Source organism: Cuculus canorus, chromosome 1, assembly GCF_017976375.1.
Source record: "Cuculus canorus isolate bCucCan1 chromosome 1, bCucCan1.pri, whole genome shotgun sequence".
Lineage (NCBI taxonomy): Eukaryota > Metazoa > Chordata > Aves > Cuculiformes > Cuculidae > Cuculus > Cuculus canorus.
In genome coordinates, this window is record NC_071401.1 from 171,338,904 (window position 1) to 171,356,196 (window position 17,293).

Here is a 17,293-nt window from a genome sequence, read left to right on the forward strand (position 1 = left end):
GATCATAAGGTTAGTTTAAAGTTACTTGCAAAAAGCTGTAGAAGAAACACATTGTGAGTGACTGGGCAGTAAAACATAATTCAGTGTTGGCAAACATGAACTAAATCATATGGAGAAAACACTGACTGCACATACATGCGCAGTGGCTTCTAATTTATCTTTTATCACTTGGAAACAGAATTAATCACATGGGCGGTTCTCTGAAGAGATTCTTCCAAATGTTCAAGGTAAAAGTGAACTGAATATATGGAAGTATTAGGAGAGAAATAAAGTGGAAACCCAGAAAACCGTGCTGTGCACATAGGTCATATGAAGCAGTCTGGTCACTCCAGCCTCTTAAAAAGGTGGAATTCAAAGATACATGAGAAGTCTTTGGGTTGTCAAAGACATTAGTAAACTTCCACAGGCCGGGGCTTTTCTGCTTGGTAAAAGGCAGCTGCAAGAGAATATTCTTCTGTACTAATGAGAGCAGTGTGGAGAATTGAAAGCAGCATAGTTATTTACCATTTCTCATAGAGTAAAAGTTAGGGCCATGCCATGAAGTGGCCAAATGAGACTTAAAACAAACTACTCTTTCACATGCAAATGCATGCAGTTAATTCAGTTGTGGAACCGACTGACACAGGACGTTCAGGTGAAGAGGAACATGAATGCGTTCAAGAGGTAATTAGATAAATTCACGGAGGAAAGAGACATCAAGGGGTATTAAATAAAAAGAAGCAGATACAACCTCTGGCTCATTTGTTTTAAGTTGCAGAGGAGAAGGACATAAGGGGGAAATATCACTCAAAAGTCACTTTTTTTTTTCTCATGCATATTCGCTAAGCATCTGCTGGCAGGCTTTCTCCAAGACAAGCTACTGGCCTCAATAGATCTTTGGTCTAACCCAGTCCATCTGTTATTGTGTTTTTCAAGTTCAATATTAATAAAGGCTAAGGAATATGTAAAACTCTCTCAATATTGTTGATTTCTGTGTAATTCTCCATCAATTTAAGAACTGTTTCATTTTTCCCTTATTTGTGAGTTTGTATTTTTCCAAGGGAGATTCATTGTTGGTGTTCGGATAATACATGGTAGTTTTTTTCTCCGTAGTGGTTATCAGCTCTTACCAGTCATGTGGCTTTTGGAAATTGCATCATGTGTTGTTTTATTGCATTTCTCAGATAATTAGATGAGACAAATGTGGCATCCCACTAAAATCCTTTTTCCCTCGCTCCACTGATTTTAAATGAGCAAGACGAATCTCATTTTGCATCCTTTCCAAAGGAAAATTCTGATTTGTACACAAAGAGTTATTAAGATTTTCCATTAAAAAAATAAATAAATATAAGAAAAAATTATCTGTTCAGAGACTGAACTTCATCTCTCAGGCACAAATGCTGCTTGGATCAGTATTACCAAACTGAACGTCCACAGCACATGAGAGATGTTAGTATCACCAGGAATTGCTAGTGCTGTGCCTATTGTAGGCTTGTTCTTCTGAAATACTTTGGGAGATTTAATTTTACTTTACATTTTTCTGCTGCCATGTATTCTTTTTCCTTTGCCAATGTAAAACGACAGCTGTTGGTAGATGCTCCACCGCATCTTTGTGCTGACCTGGTCATTTGCAGAAAGACAAAGTGAAGAAAAGATGACCAACTGTGTGCATTAAACTAAGCACCTCCCCAATATATGGGCTTCATGATCCACTATCGTGGTGGGAATGATGACCTCTAACATCTGAAATAAAAGCTCTGGATTGCTCAAAGAGGAACATTAATAAATGAGTAGTGTGGAATTACCTGTTTTAAAGAGATAATGTAACATTAGAGCATGATATGTAAACTGAGCTTGGATGCAGCATGCAAAATCATGCTATGAGCTGAGCTGTATTCAGCATTAGAGGTGATCGATACAGAATAGTCTGCACAAGGACAACTATTTTTGCATAAAGCTTCATGTAATTTGATGTGTTTGATTCAACTTTTTTCTCTTATCTCACATTTAAACATAACAGACTGCAGGTTTTGTTTGGCAGAAAGTTCAAGTTTTTGAATTTCATGTCATCTGTCAGTTAATTGTCTGGCTTCTGTCCTGCTAGTATATAAATGGTGATTTTATCTCCCCTAATAGAGTGATCATTGATCCTTCAGGAGCAACCCAGTGTTATGGCCAAGTAAAGCAGGTCAATCAGGTCTCTTCTGAGCACTCAGGACCACTTTTCTATATCCATCCCCTCAGTGAATTGAAAGTGGTGCCTCTTGTCCACTCTTAATTCCAGCAGGATGAAGGAGTTCAATAACTCACATCTGGTCAGGAACTCACAGCTCCGTGGCAGTGCAGGCAGCTCAACAAAAAAACCCCAGACTTTTCTTTCCAGATCTTCTTGTACAGGTTTCTTCTAATGTAAAACCAGAAGAAAGTACTGATTTGTGAGTTAACTTTATGCTGGCTGTTTTGGGATTTCAGCAATAGATGGCACTAGAGTAAATGCTTTCAAAAAGTATTTTTATTGGTTTTGCTACAGAAGAGAGAGCTCACTTCTTTTTTCATTTTTTTTTTTTATTTTTTTACATTGAAGAGTTTTCCTCCTTGTTTTATTTAGGTTTTTAACATAAGAAAGCAGCTAATAGAGCAAGTGGAAGCCTCCAAAACACTGCCATGACATACAGTGCAACTGGGTAAATACTTCAGACCAATTCTTGCCTTTTAAAACAGAAATTCTTCCATTACTTTCCATCACATTTGTAGTACAGAAGTGTGTGCAGCAACGTGTGCCCAGGCCAGGTGTTTACTAACTGTAAAACCTGATGCCTTTAATTCTGTCAAAGGTGGATTTCAAATACATTTTCTGAAGCCACTACAAGCAAAAAACACATGTGGAGACCTGGTCCAGCCATGTCCCTGTCCTCGTTAAGGATCTGTTCCCTCGGAGATCGAGAATTCAGCACATGCTCTGAGCTGTTTTGCATTGTGGTTTCCATATGGAATCTTAATTTAATTTAAAGACAACATGGATTGCTTTTAAGTGATTCGTAGAATGTACTGGGTCCGGTGAATTGCGTTGGTAGTTAGGGTCCAAATGCCAGTGGGCAGATTTGTTGAAGAAAAGGGGCTGTATCTTCTATTTTACCATTGTAACCACTCTGCTGTAGTTCAGTGCAACACCACTGCTCCTCTCAGGCTGCCTGACATCACATAGCAGGTGGGAAAAGCAGAGAGATGCAGCCAGCACTGGCTGGGCAGCCGCTGGTGTCCATCCCTCTGCCCACTTCCAGCCCGGTTCCAGGGGCCGCATGTGGCACAGCAGAGGGCTGCAAGCCGACTGCCTGGCAGGGGCTCAGCGCTGGGCTTTTCCCCCGTGCCTCTCAGCGATTTGTAGAGATACATGACAACTACTGCAGTCTTACACAAATAAGCATAAAGGGAAGAAATGATAGTTCTGTGGGATATCAAATGTAAGTAAATTATTGTAAATTGCTTCCCAGGGCAGGTCTAATCTAGGATTTTATCCACAGGGCACTTTTTTTTTTCCTGTGGCTTAACTTCACTGCAGTTTGTTAACGTAATAAATGGAGAATAAGGTTTGTTTTCTCTCCTAGAAACATAATCCTTTTACTCTTGAACTGAAGAAGAAATGCTGTTGCTTTGTGGTACCTTGGTTTTGTCACTACCACAGGTGGTCGGTAAAGCCTGTCACTCTCCAGGTCCATCACATTTTCGCTGGCATTTACTTTCATGAGCCGTATGTGATGGGTGTGTGTTTTGCTGTGTCAGCAGTACAAAAGCATCCTCTGAAGTCTGTCATGATGGTACATCTTGATGTATCACCTTGTCTGAAGATACATAAAGATATCTGCCAAGTTTTGTCTCTAATCTCTTGTTGGAAGTTACTGCACAAAGGAATTTGGCTTCCCCACCCCTATCTGGCATGGAGAACTGGGAGCTGTAGGCTCTGCCTGCTGGCTGGAAGGAGCAGCTGTCTCTCTGAAGTCTCATCTCTGGAAAGGTGCTATCAGGAGCTGAGTGCTTAGTCATTCCCTTTTCATTGGCTGTGAAGCGTGGGTATAATCTGCTAGTCTTTGCATTTATTAGCAGGTTGAGTCTTACCAGGTCTTACTCTTTTGGGGTGTGAAGCTTTGGAAGACAGTCTGAATTGCAGTGCTACAGGGTGTTTAAAAAAGCTAGTAAATCTTAAAGTTATCTTAAGGGTTTTGGCAGAGTGTGACAGTGTTCCTAGATGGGGACCCCAGAAAACTAGCTAGGTACATGAGGAGGAGAAGCTTGCTTGCTTGAAACCCCTTTTTCCCATTTTCATCATTTCATGTTTGGTCTCAAAGCTTAGGGAAGAAGGAATGCCATCAGCCCGAGGAGCTTGTTTCTCAACATGTACATTGCAGTACACATCGTTTTCTCAGAAGTCTGTACAAGCAGAGTCAGCTTAAAGCCACAGCCTGGAAGTTAAACTAACTTAAGAATGCCATATGTGTGTGTGTATCGAGAGGACCTAAGGAGGGAAGAGAAATGAAGTTATCTCCTCTCTTTCACTTGGTGGCATTACTGTGTGGTGTTCCTATGCGCAGCCAAGCCCTTAAAGGGAGGAGGCATTTCAGGCTTGGAAAGGAGCCCTGTACCCCCTCAGTCTGCCTCCCAGAAACAGGCAGATCAAAGAGCTCCCAAAGCCACTGTAGCCCTAGGGTAGCCTCAGGTGAAGATGTGGCCCAGCTCTCCACCTACCATTATTGCAAATGTATGTTTTTTGACCCTTGCCTCATTTGAATTAAGTAAATTATTTCTGTCTTGGCTGCAAACAGATTTTATGATTATTTCAAGTTGGTCTGGCAAGTACTGGGTGTTCTGTTTCTGTGGGAGTGATGACTGTAAACAGGACTGCACACAGAGCATCAGCTGCTCGAAAGAGGTGTAATAGCTTTCAGGAGCATCAGTCTGTTTATAGGCTGGTTGTAAAGGATCCCAGGTTTGTGCAAGTCTCCTGTGACAAGTCTTAGCTGGAGCCTGTTGGCAAGCACTGGAAGGAGGGAGAAGACCTGAGGCTGTTGTCACGTTGATAAGAATACAAATGAGCTTTACAAACAGATTATATTGACTTCAGTTCTTTAATAGCTCCAGAGTAAATCAATGGGATTTATGTTCCTGCATCAGTTAACGCAATGTGCTTAGCGACATTTAAGCACCTGAGAACCAGAGTGGATTTTAGTAGCTGAAGATAGGCATTAACCCTTCCTCACGCATGGTTTTACAGTCACTGGCATGAAGATTGGACAGTCCTCCCTCAACGGTCAGGGAACTTGTCCACTTGTCCATGGCAGATGCCAGCAAACTTACCTGGCCAAGAGTGATTGCTCAAACATGTTTCATCCATGTGAACTCCGATATCCCAGTTCTTCAATGTACAGCTAGATGGCAATGTCTCCTTCTACTCTTCGGGGAGCCTGGGGAGCTGCCTGGTATGTTAAACCCTGAGAGCCAGGCTCACTCCCTCCCTGCTCAGGATGGCCATGTCCACACAACTCATGTGTCTTGTTGTTTAGCGGTTACCTGGCAAACCCTCCAGCCAACCCAGGTTAAGATAAGCTCATAGAAAAACAAGTATTTAAAAGCTCCAACGATGGACTACAGGAGGTTTATAAAGGTACCAGTGGAAGAAACTGAAAAAAAATCTGGTTTCAGCTGTTTAATCTAAAATACCTGTCCTTCCATCCTGTTTTGCAGCTGGGAATCTGAATTTATTTATTAATCAGTTATTCTTTGTCTGGTGGATGTGATCAGAGACGTAGTCTCTGTGTCTTAGGCAGCAGGACTTTACACAGTCTTAGGTTCGTGGAGGTTGCTGATTTTTGTACCTCATCTTCTCCTAAGGGCCTCCCTGGAGCTGTCAGTCAGTGATTCACTCAAGAAGGAGTTTTTTCATCTTCTCACCAAAAAGCTAATTATTCCCTCCTGCTTCACTAATGTATTGTCCTCTGGGTGTGGCAAAGTCAGGTTATTGCCTGCCTAGATGATAAACAGTCATCGAAAAACTCTGAATCTTAAACTAGGGGGGAACGTAGCAATTTTTTTTGGTGCAGTAGCCAAACTCTAGCTCAGTAAGACACTTTGCAGACAAAATCCCAGTGATTCCTAGGTTGTTCTACTAGAATTAAAGCACCTGACTTCTGTGAGGTCCAAATATATGCAAATACAGGATTTTGCAGGTCTGTGCTATAGGCACTATGGTTAATTTTAACCCAGTTACTGTGAGTATCTCCCATTAGAATCAGTAGCAGGAGTTTACCCTGTTCCCAGGCCAGGTTTCCTAACCCTGAGTGGGGCTGTGGCAATCACAAATAGGGTTGCAAACCTGACAGAGTTTCAGTATTATCTGGTGTGTATGTAAATGCTTGGTGTTGAACAATGCTAGGATGCTGGGTTGAAAGAATTAGGAGCCAGAAAGAAATGGCAACTGCTAGTACAGAGAACTTTGCAAAATTAATGTAAATGTATTATCAGTCATTTCTTGTGATTCAAAAACACAAAAACTTCCAGGAGTGCCCTTTTTGGCTTGGTGAGACTGCAGGGTGGGAACCAAACTTCAAGTGTCATCTTAATTTTCTGCTCTTCAGAAAAGAATACTTGAAATACTGATTCTTTTCTCAGGATCCAGAGTAATTCTTCTTATTTCAGTTCATTGGAAGTAAGAAGGATGCAAGTCAAACAACGATCTTAGATACGTATTTGCAAGAATACCACTATTTCTAAATAGTCATTAAACATTGGATGTAACTTGTGTGTCCTATGTAGACACAACACTTTTTCTTCTCATAGAAACCAATAAAACTGAGCATGTTTCAAAGCATCATGTCTGCATTTGACTTATATAGCAATGTAAAACTTGCTCCTGCAGCCAGTGCATCTTCTTTCATGAAAGACAATATTGATGCAGTCAGTAACTTGTCTTATTTCAGTTTTTCAGTATGACTTTATGAGTTCAAAGTTATTCTGTTTACTAAATCAGTATTCAACGTAGAGAAGTGGATCAGATGAGGACTTTTCATGGACTAGTATTAGCAAAGCGCCAGTGCTTTAAAGTTACAGATAGACCATGGTTTAACTCTTCTTGTAGAAATGCAATGCAATTCTGTCTTGCAGAAATACTGCTAAACTTAATTCTCCTTCCTTTTGTGACCTGCTGGCTGAAAATGGATTAAGAGTTAAAGCATTAAGCACCTTATGCAGTTTGAATATTTTTCCAAGAAGCTTTCTAAGCATACTTTCCTTAGAGCAAGGACAGCAGTAATCTCTATTCTGATTGCTGGGAACAAAGTCACAGGCTCCCAATTAAAGACAATTTTACTTGCTAACTTCGTAACACATGCAGTAGCAGGACCAAGTTGTATACTCTCCCTCCTCACACTTTCTAATAAAGACTTCTTCAGTCTTACTGTGGTTGATAAATAATGCAAATGTAATACAAATTTGGCTTTGAACTTTCAGTGTGCTTCAATTACTCAGGCACAACATGCATTTTGAATGTCCATTTGGAAGTTAAATTTGTCTGGGCCATCACAGAAGTGAATACACATATTTCCTAGGCAGGGAAGACCACAGCAGGATAGAGGGACCTTGCTGTTCAGCCTCTGCCTGCTGCTGACTGATTCATTAATGCTCAGTTACCAGGGTCTGATGTTGGAGCTGTTGGGTTGCCTGTCTGTTCACCTGCTGTCTTTCTGCTGCCCCACCCTGGAGGGAATCAACTATGGGAATCAGTTATTCGCAAGCTATCGGGCAAAGTCAAGTTTCAAGTGAAGAAAACCCAGACATCAGTTAGACACTATTCATGTAAAATGAGTTTGTTAAAGTCTCATAGTTCACACTTGTGAAAGCAGGATAGGAATAATCTTGATTTCATGTAATTGTTAAATTCGCGCAGTTATTTTTTTCTATGACTCTAGTCAAGCCATTGTTGCTATAGAATAATAAGTAATAAGGTGTTACATTATGGCTCAGTAGCTCACAATAAAACTTTTAAAGGATAATATTCATATGCCTAATAAATACATGCTTACTTTGCGTTTCCTAATGATGCAAGACAATTATGCATATTTAATATATGCTTTAATACATCACTTTCATAAATAACCTCAAAGGACAGGCTGAGCAGTAGAAAAACAAGCCTGTTAGCTTTTCTAGATGTCAGGGAATGCTTTTATCAACTGTGCCCTGTGAAAGCCCCCAGATCTTTGAATTCAAAAGACAGCATTCATTCCAGACTACATCAGGAAAGAGCACCTGGTTCTGATTGCTTTCTAAGCAGAAATAATATGGCGATTCACAATCTGTTGACCAAAACAGGCTTCTGAGAATAATAGCTACTTTTTGATCTTATGGCAATCCAGTAAAGGATTACCAGAAGAAGATATTATTTTTAATTTGATGCTACCCAGACCCTTGTGAAACATTTTGTGCCTTGAATGGGGTAAAATAATGTGTTTAAAACTGACAGACATAGGAAAAATGGTTTAAATATTACTATTCTGGAAAAAAAAATAATCCTTTTCTCTTTTCTTGCTCATTAAACTTATAATCAGTATGTTAAAATCTAGTTTTTGATTGAAAGAGTTTCAGAGATGAAGCTTTGATATTTTTTGCAAATAGGCCTATAATAGCCAGGCAGAAATTACGGGCTTGTCTTACAAATGAGATTACGGGCTCTCACATTAAAATGAATATAAATGACAAAGAAAATAGCATTGAAAGATAACGTTTCCTAACTTCATTAGCAGTCCTGTTTCAGAACACTGTTTAGCTAACAAATTTTTTGCTAATATTATTTGTGAAAATGCATCTTTAGAATTGGGGCATGCTTGGTTTATATCTTTACTTAATCATAAAAAGGTGGGGCATTAGTGAAGCCTGTTTGTGCCCCATTCCCCGTAACCTCCTCACCGTGGAGGCAATGTGTTTAGTAACTGGTTGTCCAGGCATTGTCAGACAGTGGTGTAACAGCTGAGTTTTGCCTGCCTTGCCCTTAGCATGGATATTAGCTTGGGTGTCCTTCCTTTAGCCAGGAGATATTTTTCACAAAACTCACATGAACTTAATTAGCTTTAAGACCATATGAGATTGAAATTGGCCACCTCTTTTGGAATTACGGGAGAGGAATAGAAAGGTAGACAAACATTGTGATCTCTCTAAGAATTTTTTCTTAAGATGATAACTCAACTTGAACTCAGAAACTAAGAAAAATTAGAAGTTCAAGTATTACTTTCCTTTGACCTTCTTTTGTGTCATTACAATGTACGCATTACAATGTCATTTTTAATTAAGTGCTACCATCCCAATTTTCCCATGGACCTGCCTGCTCCTTCTCCTGAATAACAACAACAGCTCCAAATTTAATCCTGTTGGGTATAGGAGATGCTTGAAAAGCGTTGAAGAGTTGAAAACTGCATCTTACAGGGTTCCTTCCCAAATACAAAATTATTCTCTTCTCTCAAGGGCTCCACAAACGTGAGTGTCCTTTTGCTTCTAGAGATCCTCTGTGAAGTGCGTGAGTTGTCTGAAGAATAATCCCAGCTGCATAAGCACGAAACAGAGCCCTGGAAAAACCTCATTTGGGTTAAAAGCACAGTTCTTCCAGACTCCGATTGTGATTGTGAATGCCTCAGATTTCCTACAAATCAGATGAAGTAGCTCAAATGTAGTCCCCAAGAGAAATTGTGCAGCAACTGCAGAATGTCTGGCTTGGCTTGCCAGCATCACACAAGAGAGCAGGGGCGGTTGTCGTTTCTCCTGGGCACCACAGCTGCCTTAACCATCCTTTTTTAGTCTGTATTGTCTTCTGCCTGTTTTCCTTCATGTTTTCCAAATTCTACATTAAATATGGTGATGGTTTCAGAGAGTTTGAGCATTTTTTTATAGCATTTTGATTTATGCTGCAGCAGTATAAATTTTGCTCCATCATTGGCTGGAAGCTATTTGCTGATGTCTCAAGAAGAGTGCAACGTAAGGTGTATTCTAGTGATATAGTCAGTCTGGTTTAAGATCAGAAACATCCTAGTCATCTGATCCGGTATGGATGCTGAGTCACTGGTGTTGGAAAACTGAGCGGTTAACTTTGTATTATCAGACTTTGTGTCAAATAAATTATATTTAATCTTGCCTTAGTGCAAATATAGCCTTAATTCTGTATCAGGCACAGAACTGTGATTGCATGTTTACACCTGACCCACATTAAAATTTTTACTTTTGGATGATCTGCCCATGTAGGGATCTTATACTAAAGACCCAGTCCCTAGCCAAGAGGAGCAGCATTGCAGGGAACATCCTACTGCCTTGTCCAATAACACCACTGATGAGTAGGGATTGGAAATGGAAACCTTGAAGAATATATTCTTCAAGCACTGCAATGAGAATCTAATCAAACATGAGGGAGACTGAGATTTTTGAAAGGCTGATAAGGGAACACAAAAACCCCCAAACCATAAAAAATTCAGCTTTTGCTATAAACTAGGGAAGTGTAAAACTTTGTAGCAAAAAAAGAAACATTTTTAAGAGTAGTTTAGTTAGGGAAAATGAAACCATTTCCTCCAAAAGAAGTTCTTGGAAATGGCTGTATTGTTTTAGCTGAAATGTTCTAAAACAAACAGCATGATGTTCCCCAGCATGGAAACTTGAAGCAGAAGTGGTTGCTCTTTGGCAAAATGATAAACAATTTAAAACCTAAAAATAGAGAGTGACATTCAGTGCTAGACAAAGGTGGTAACATAAATTCTACCCAACTTGCATAAAAAGCAACAAATACAACAAGGCTCTGGAGCAAATACAGATTGTTTTTGCAAATACTGTTAGTGATTCTCTCTTTGAGATTAGAGGCCATGTGATTAATCTGATTTCTTACTAGAGGTGGGGCCATCTGCCTCTGTTATGACAAATCTATGTTTCTATTGGGTTGATGCAAAAGTAATTGCTATTTTTACCCACCGACTTTAAAGCAGTATATCTCAGCTTAGAGTAAAATTTATTAATCAACATAAGAACCATTAGAATAGCTGCATTTTTGCCAAGAAGAGAAAAGTCTATTTATTCCAGTAGCACAGAATTCTGGAGTCCTGGAACTGATGAATTCTTCAAAGGCACTTTGGGCTGCTGCTTACTTGTAGAAATCCTTCTCTTGCAGGAAATTGTTGAGATGCTTGAAAATGTGGTAATTGGTGGGAGAGAGGTCTGATGAATAAGCTGAGTGAGGTAGAGTTTTGTAGCCCGGTCCGTGCAGCTTCTGCAGAGTCATCTGTGGGACATGGGGTTGGGCACTGCCATGGAGAGGAATCAGGCCTTTTTGACTGACCAATGTTGGACATAAACGGTGCAGTTCTTGGTGCATTTTGTCAGTTTCCCAGCAATACTTTTCTGCTGTGATGGTTTTGTTGGAATTCAGGAAGTTGTTGTGGATTATTCCACTTGCTGACTACCAAACAGTGACCATAATATTCTTTTGATGCAGCTTTGGTTTGGAGAAGTGCTTTGGTGCTTCACTTTGGTCCAGCCAGTACATGAAATGTAATCAGTTGTCATATAGAATCCATTTTTTGTCACATGTCATAATGCAACCAAGAAATGGATCGGTTTTGTTGCGCAAAAGAAGCACAGAGCTGACTTCATAGTGGCAAATTTAAGATTTTCATTGAGCTTGCGCAGCACCCATTTGTCGAGCTTTTTTCATTTTCCAGTTTGGTGCAAATGTTGAACATCTGTTGAATGGCCAATGTTTAGTTGTTCTGCAACCTCTTGAGTTGTTTTTCCTGGATCTGCTTCAATACCAGCCCTCAACAGGCTGTCAACACGAAGGACGTACGTGACCCTCCTCATCTTCAAGGCCCTCAGTTCTGTTATGAAATTTTTGGAACTGATGTCGAGCTGTACATTTGTTGACGGTCCCCTGGCCAAATGCCTGCAATATGTTGCTAGCAGTTTCCACTGCTTTATGTCCCCTTTGAAACTCCTACGACAAAATTACTCAAATTTGCTTTTTTCCCATCTTTATTTTGAGAATGTAATACAAAGAAAGAATAAACAGGGAAAACAAAACCATTGGCATAAGTAAGTAGAGCAGATTTTGCACTTTAAAATGGTATACAACATGATCACAGTTAAATAAAAATTGAATCCAAAATAAGCATCACGATTTACAATGACAAAAATGGCAATTATTTTTGCACCAAGCTAATAACAGCCATCTTAGTTGATTTTCCTAGCAAGCAAGTGAAAATTCTGAATTGTTCCAGAAGGCAACCTTGTGATTTAGGAGGTTAATTACAGCTTTAGATAAGCTTCTCAATCTGTTTTCAATATTCATGTGCATATTCTTAAGAGAACCTAAAAAATATAAATATATATAAATATAAATATATAAAACCATGTAGAAGTGATTGTATTCGCATAGAAATTTTTATCTGAGAATCATAAATGTTGTGTCTTTTCTGAGAACGGTCCCTTTTGTGCCTGCTTTGCAGCATCTAATACATAGGATGTGGCATGGACTTTTTGAAAAAACATCTCACCGAGGCAACCCTGACCTAGCTAGCGAACTGCATCACTGCAGCCGTGTGACACTGGGAGCTGTGCTGCACTGTCACCTTCACTCCAGTGAATTTACATCACCAATAATATGTAACTATTAATATCTTCATGTATGGGTGTGGAGATTTAGTCAAGAGGTGGTAGCTTCACTGAGGTCACATAGCAAGTGAGGGTGCACCTCACTCCTAGGTTCTGCCTGCAGCGACTTCATTCTAAACGCTACTTTTATTCCTGTTTTGTTGTGTCTGTGTGTGTGTTTCAGACTGCAGATACACCTGCCATGCTCACTGCCGAGATCTGGTGCACCTGGGCTGCCAGCGGAATGGCAAATTGATGGACTGCCTCGCTCCACATGACACCTTAGATCCGTCTTACAACAACAATCAGGTAATAGATCGCGTGTTCATGTAATGACTGCTTTCTTTTGTCAGCTCTGTAATGACGTGTGGTCTGCCTGCCTTATTTGGCTACTTGAGAAGAATTTCTCACTTAGGCATGGCCAGCAAAGCTGTATTTCCCACCCAGTGCTGTGATTTTACAGTGCAGCTGGGCTGAGCTGCCCGCCAGCTGGATTGCTGCTGCTCCAGTTGGTTTTCAGCTAAACTGGCTGAAAAGTAGTGGCACAAAAAGCTATTTTACCTGTTGATTTGTGTCACTGTGGGATCAGAGCAAGCACTTAGGGCAGGGGATGAGAACTTGAGGACAGAGCTCCTCTTCAGATAGACCAGGCTGTACCACGAAGCAGATCACAAAGTGACCTTGATGAGCCAGGTGCCCTGTGCTGCTGGGTCTAGTGCCACGGGGAGGCAAATAAAACTAAGGTCTAGGCTATTTGTGATCATTAAAGATCCTACTGTGTTTGGTGTTAATCCCCCAGTTCTCATCAAATCCCTCTTAGGGTAATTTCAAATTTCCTTGCTTGGATTCCCTGGCAATTTCAATGGGTCACAATGTGCCTCCTCATTTCCTTCCTTAAACCACTGCAGAGCTCACTGCTTGCATTTCACTGTTGACATCAGGGCCTTTCTCTTTGTTCAGGGAACACATCAAAGCAGGACATTTCTGCAGACAGAGCAGGAGGTCCTCTGAGAAGCACTTTTATACAGTGATAATGAGCCTCGTAGACCTTTAGTGCTCTGATAAAGGTTGTATTTTGCTAATTAGCTCATGCATCTTTGCATTTTCAAGTACATTTAACTTTTATCCTCCATGGAAGTCCACCCATACTTAATCGGATGTTAAGGACTTGAACATTTACACTTAACCAGTAGAAACTTCTGGGAGGGCACAAAAATTTCTCAGTGCCTTTGCTGAGCTTGCTGAGTGTGTTCCAGGTCAGCACTGATTTTTTTCTGCTATGCAACATTAATTTGGTAGGGGAAACGCTTGCTCCAGCCACCCCAACTGCAACCGAGGACACCGTGTCTCTTGTGAGCTCTTCATGACTTGCTGTTGAGAAGTGCAAAGGAGACTAACTCAGATGCTGAAAGGAAGAGTAGGAGTGGCAGGGAGGGGGAAGGACATGGAAGTATACGTGACTGTCAGCAAGGAAATACCACAGGAACAGAAAGAGAAGGCCATTAAAAGCCATTTTTACTCAGAAAAGGGATCTATCTCTTGGCCATGAGAGATCTAAGAAAGAGATAGTGCTGTCTTCGGTAAAGTGGCTATGAACACTGAGCAAGGAACCCATTTCTTGCTGTTTGAGCCTTGCAATCACAGGGAAAACAAATTTCTTGTGCATTTGTGTGCAACAAAATTGCATCAAAGAAGTATGGCTTTTTTCCTACTGGTTCCTTTGTCTTGGAAGAAGTTACTATGTGGTTGGTTGCTGTGTGTCCGACAACTGATACATATAAGATGAGGATTCAAATTTCAGCATCCATCATCCATTGGCTTTGAAGCAGCAATCATTTATGTGCACAAAACCTGGAACGTTTCCTATGTGGTAAAGTAATTTTCTTTATGTACAGCTGGTCCTTCATGCACAGCGCTGACACAGCTACTGTTGGTAGCTGCAAGGTTTGAGTTCACACCTTCCTCTGCTACTGACCTGCTTGTGCTACTTTGTCTTTCTAGGACTCACCTACTGTTCTTATAGGTGAAAAAGGAATTAGATTTTTTAAAAAACAATTTTATGATACGCGAAAGGAAGCATTGTTACAAGAGCTAGCATTGACGGGTTACTATTTAATGAAATGCAACTCCCAGCTCAGCTGCCTTTTTGGAATTGCTCTTCCCTTCTGTGCAAAAATTTTCAGGACTGTTTCAGCCTTAAGGTGTTTTTTCCTTTCTGTTTAAGTTTGAACCTCTGTCTCACATATACAACTGAGGAGGTATTTAGTATAAGGTAGTGAAGGAGATGGAGGATGGAAAAGGTCTGAATCTATTTCCTTTACAAAATTGTTCTTGCATTCTTATTCCGTGGATGGAGTCTGGTCTGCAGGGCTTTAGTTAGACACAGGAGTGTGCTTTGGAAACCAATTGTCTTCACTTCTTTTGTTTTGGATGATGCCAGGGAGCAGTTTTACAGCATATAAACTTAATTCCCTTTCAGATGAAAATAAGGAAGCCTCTGAGAAGCAGCACTTCAGGAACCTAAGGCCTCTGACCACTAATAGGCATTCAGTCCACAAAATCAAAACAGAGGTTGTCTTAGATAAAACCTGTGAAGTGTTTATGTTGCGGACTTTGGGTTCTCAGCACCACTTGCTTTGCTTTACAAAGCTTCTTGTGTTGCACCACAGTATTTGCTAATGTACTTGGCACAGAACAGTCCCCAGCAAGAAGAAAACCGATAAGGGTTCCTGGGAAGCCTGCTTCTACGTTATCTACATCATGACTTTGAAAATCACATGGTATGCAAACCCAGTTAATTCTGCATGAGCTGTGCTAATAAAATGCATAGCTGCAAAGACCACACTTGTGTTTGGAGCTGTGTCACCCATACAGTGAGTGTCGACCTAAAATGTGAAAGGATTTTGCAGAACTACTTGAACTTCATAGTATTTTTGGAGAGGATGGACTTGCTAACAAGCCTTAGTCCTGGGCTTTGTACATTTTCTTCCTATTGGGATAACCGTTTTAAGTGTAATTTTTTTAATTTAACAAAACAGTTCTATGTGGTCAATGTTGTGGTGAACAACTTTGAAGTTCTTATAGTGGCATTCTCATACTGGCACAGCTCAGATCTTTTCTTGTAAAGGGAAATCCTCCACACAGGAAGAAAATTGCTCTGAGTATGATGGTAGACAAATGCTTTGAGACCCAACTCTGTACAGCCGAAGCCCATATTTGACCGGTCAGGCAATGTGAGTATACCTCCTGTTTGATCCAGGTGACATAAACTGCACTTAGTCCTGCTGCAGTCACCTTGTGGCACCCTGAGTGCAGCAGCGCTTGTGGCTCAGCTGTAATTCCTGGTCCTCGATGCTTGTTCATGCCTGTACACTGCTGCACATTTCCCCCTGCCCTTCTGCTCCCAGCAGTGCCGGTACTGCTGCTTTTGGACAATGCTGTTTTAATATGGGTCAGGGAAATTTTGTGGCTTCTAATGTTTGCTCTTGCAAAGCCCGATCAGCTCTTCAGTTCGCAGCACAGCTTGTGAACAGTGCTGTCAGCACAACAGGGGCTGGGTGTCGTGTGGTTGGAACATCTTAATCTCCAAATAACCCCGAACAAACATTCTTGTTGAACCACAGTTTGAGAATCTAGGCTTAGGATTTCCCTTATGGGGAAGAGGAATTTCCTATAGGCTCTTAACTGCTAATTTGGCAAAAGGGGTTAGCAGATTTCTGAGGGATTTCCATCCTGTGCAATTCTGCCAGTGACTGGAGCACTTTGGTGCACCCATGAGTCGTCAGATATGTGGAATATGGACATGCTGATCGAATTTTTTAACAAGTCATTGAAGCTTAAAAGGCCTAAACTTTGAGCTCCTTTCTCTATGTGTGTGCATATGTATCTATACACACACATATATATTTAATTATAAAAATGTCTAGGAAATTCCATTATGTAGCTGGTCTGAGAGATCACTAAGGCTGTGGGTTTAAATACTTTCAAATGAAACTCAATTTCAATCATACTCAAAGTACCCAATGGCAGAAATATATGGCCCAGGTGTAAAGGAGACGGTGCTTTGCTAATTGCGTGGCCTTAAGTGTTTCCCTCCTGGAATGGCTTCCTATAGAGATTAAAGAGGAAATAATGAATATAGATTCTCTGTGATCTTGCAACAGAGTACTGAGAAGGAGCTGCAGAAAAAGCTGCCAGTTTCCTTCAGGAACAAGCAGAGGGGTATGAATTCATCCTTCTTCCAGCAATCCTCTCCTATGCTACCACACTGCCCATTATAGGAGCAACACCTTCTAGCTGACACTGCTAAGGGCTTCTCAAAATCTAAGAAGTATCAAAGCTATTATGTGGATTTTAATTTTTTTCATTTTTTTTCCCACCTGAGATGGATCAGAATGTTAAAATTTCTTACTTATGAGCTACACATACTATTTATTTCCTCCTTTAGGATGGCATGCTGTTCCAAAGAGGTCTCACTGCACTCAAATTTCCCCAAAGACAGAGGGTGCTCAGAGATGAGGTTTGTACGAGACCTGAGGCATTTGGTAAAGTATAGAAAGGGATATCATCTGTCCTAAACAGTCCCCAGATTGCTTCAAAGTGAATGAATCTGCTATGGAGAAGGCTGAGAGGATCTCACGGTGCTAATACAGAA

The 17,293-nt window shown here is 40.6% G+C and overlaps 1 protein-coding gene across 3 annotated transcripts in view; it reads left to right on the forward strand.

Annotated features, from left to right (window-relative positions):
• RASSF3 (Ras association domain family member 3) overlaps window positions 1-17,293 on the forward strand; it is a 97,418-nt gene that overhangs the window by 5,661 nt on the left and 74,464 nt on the right. The window contains exons 1-2 of one of the 3 annotated variants that reach the window (XM_054086296.1): window positions 3,401-3,440; window positions 12,824-12,948. In XM_054086296.1, the coding sequence (XP_053942271.1) occupies window positions 3,416-3,440; window positions 12,824-12,948 (150 nt within the window). In that variant the 5' untranslated portion in view covers window positions 3,401-3,415. Of the gene's footprint in view, window positions 1-3,400; window positions 3,441-12,545; window positions 12,652-12,823; window positions 12,949-17,293 lie in introns of those variants that run through there. The other 2 variants (XM_054086306.1, XM_054086290.1) reach the window with 2 other exon arrangements.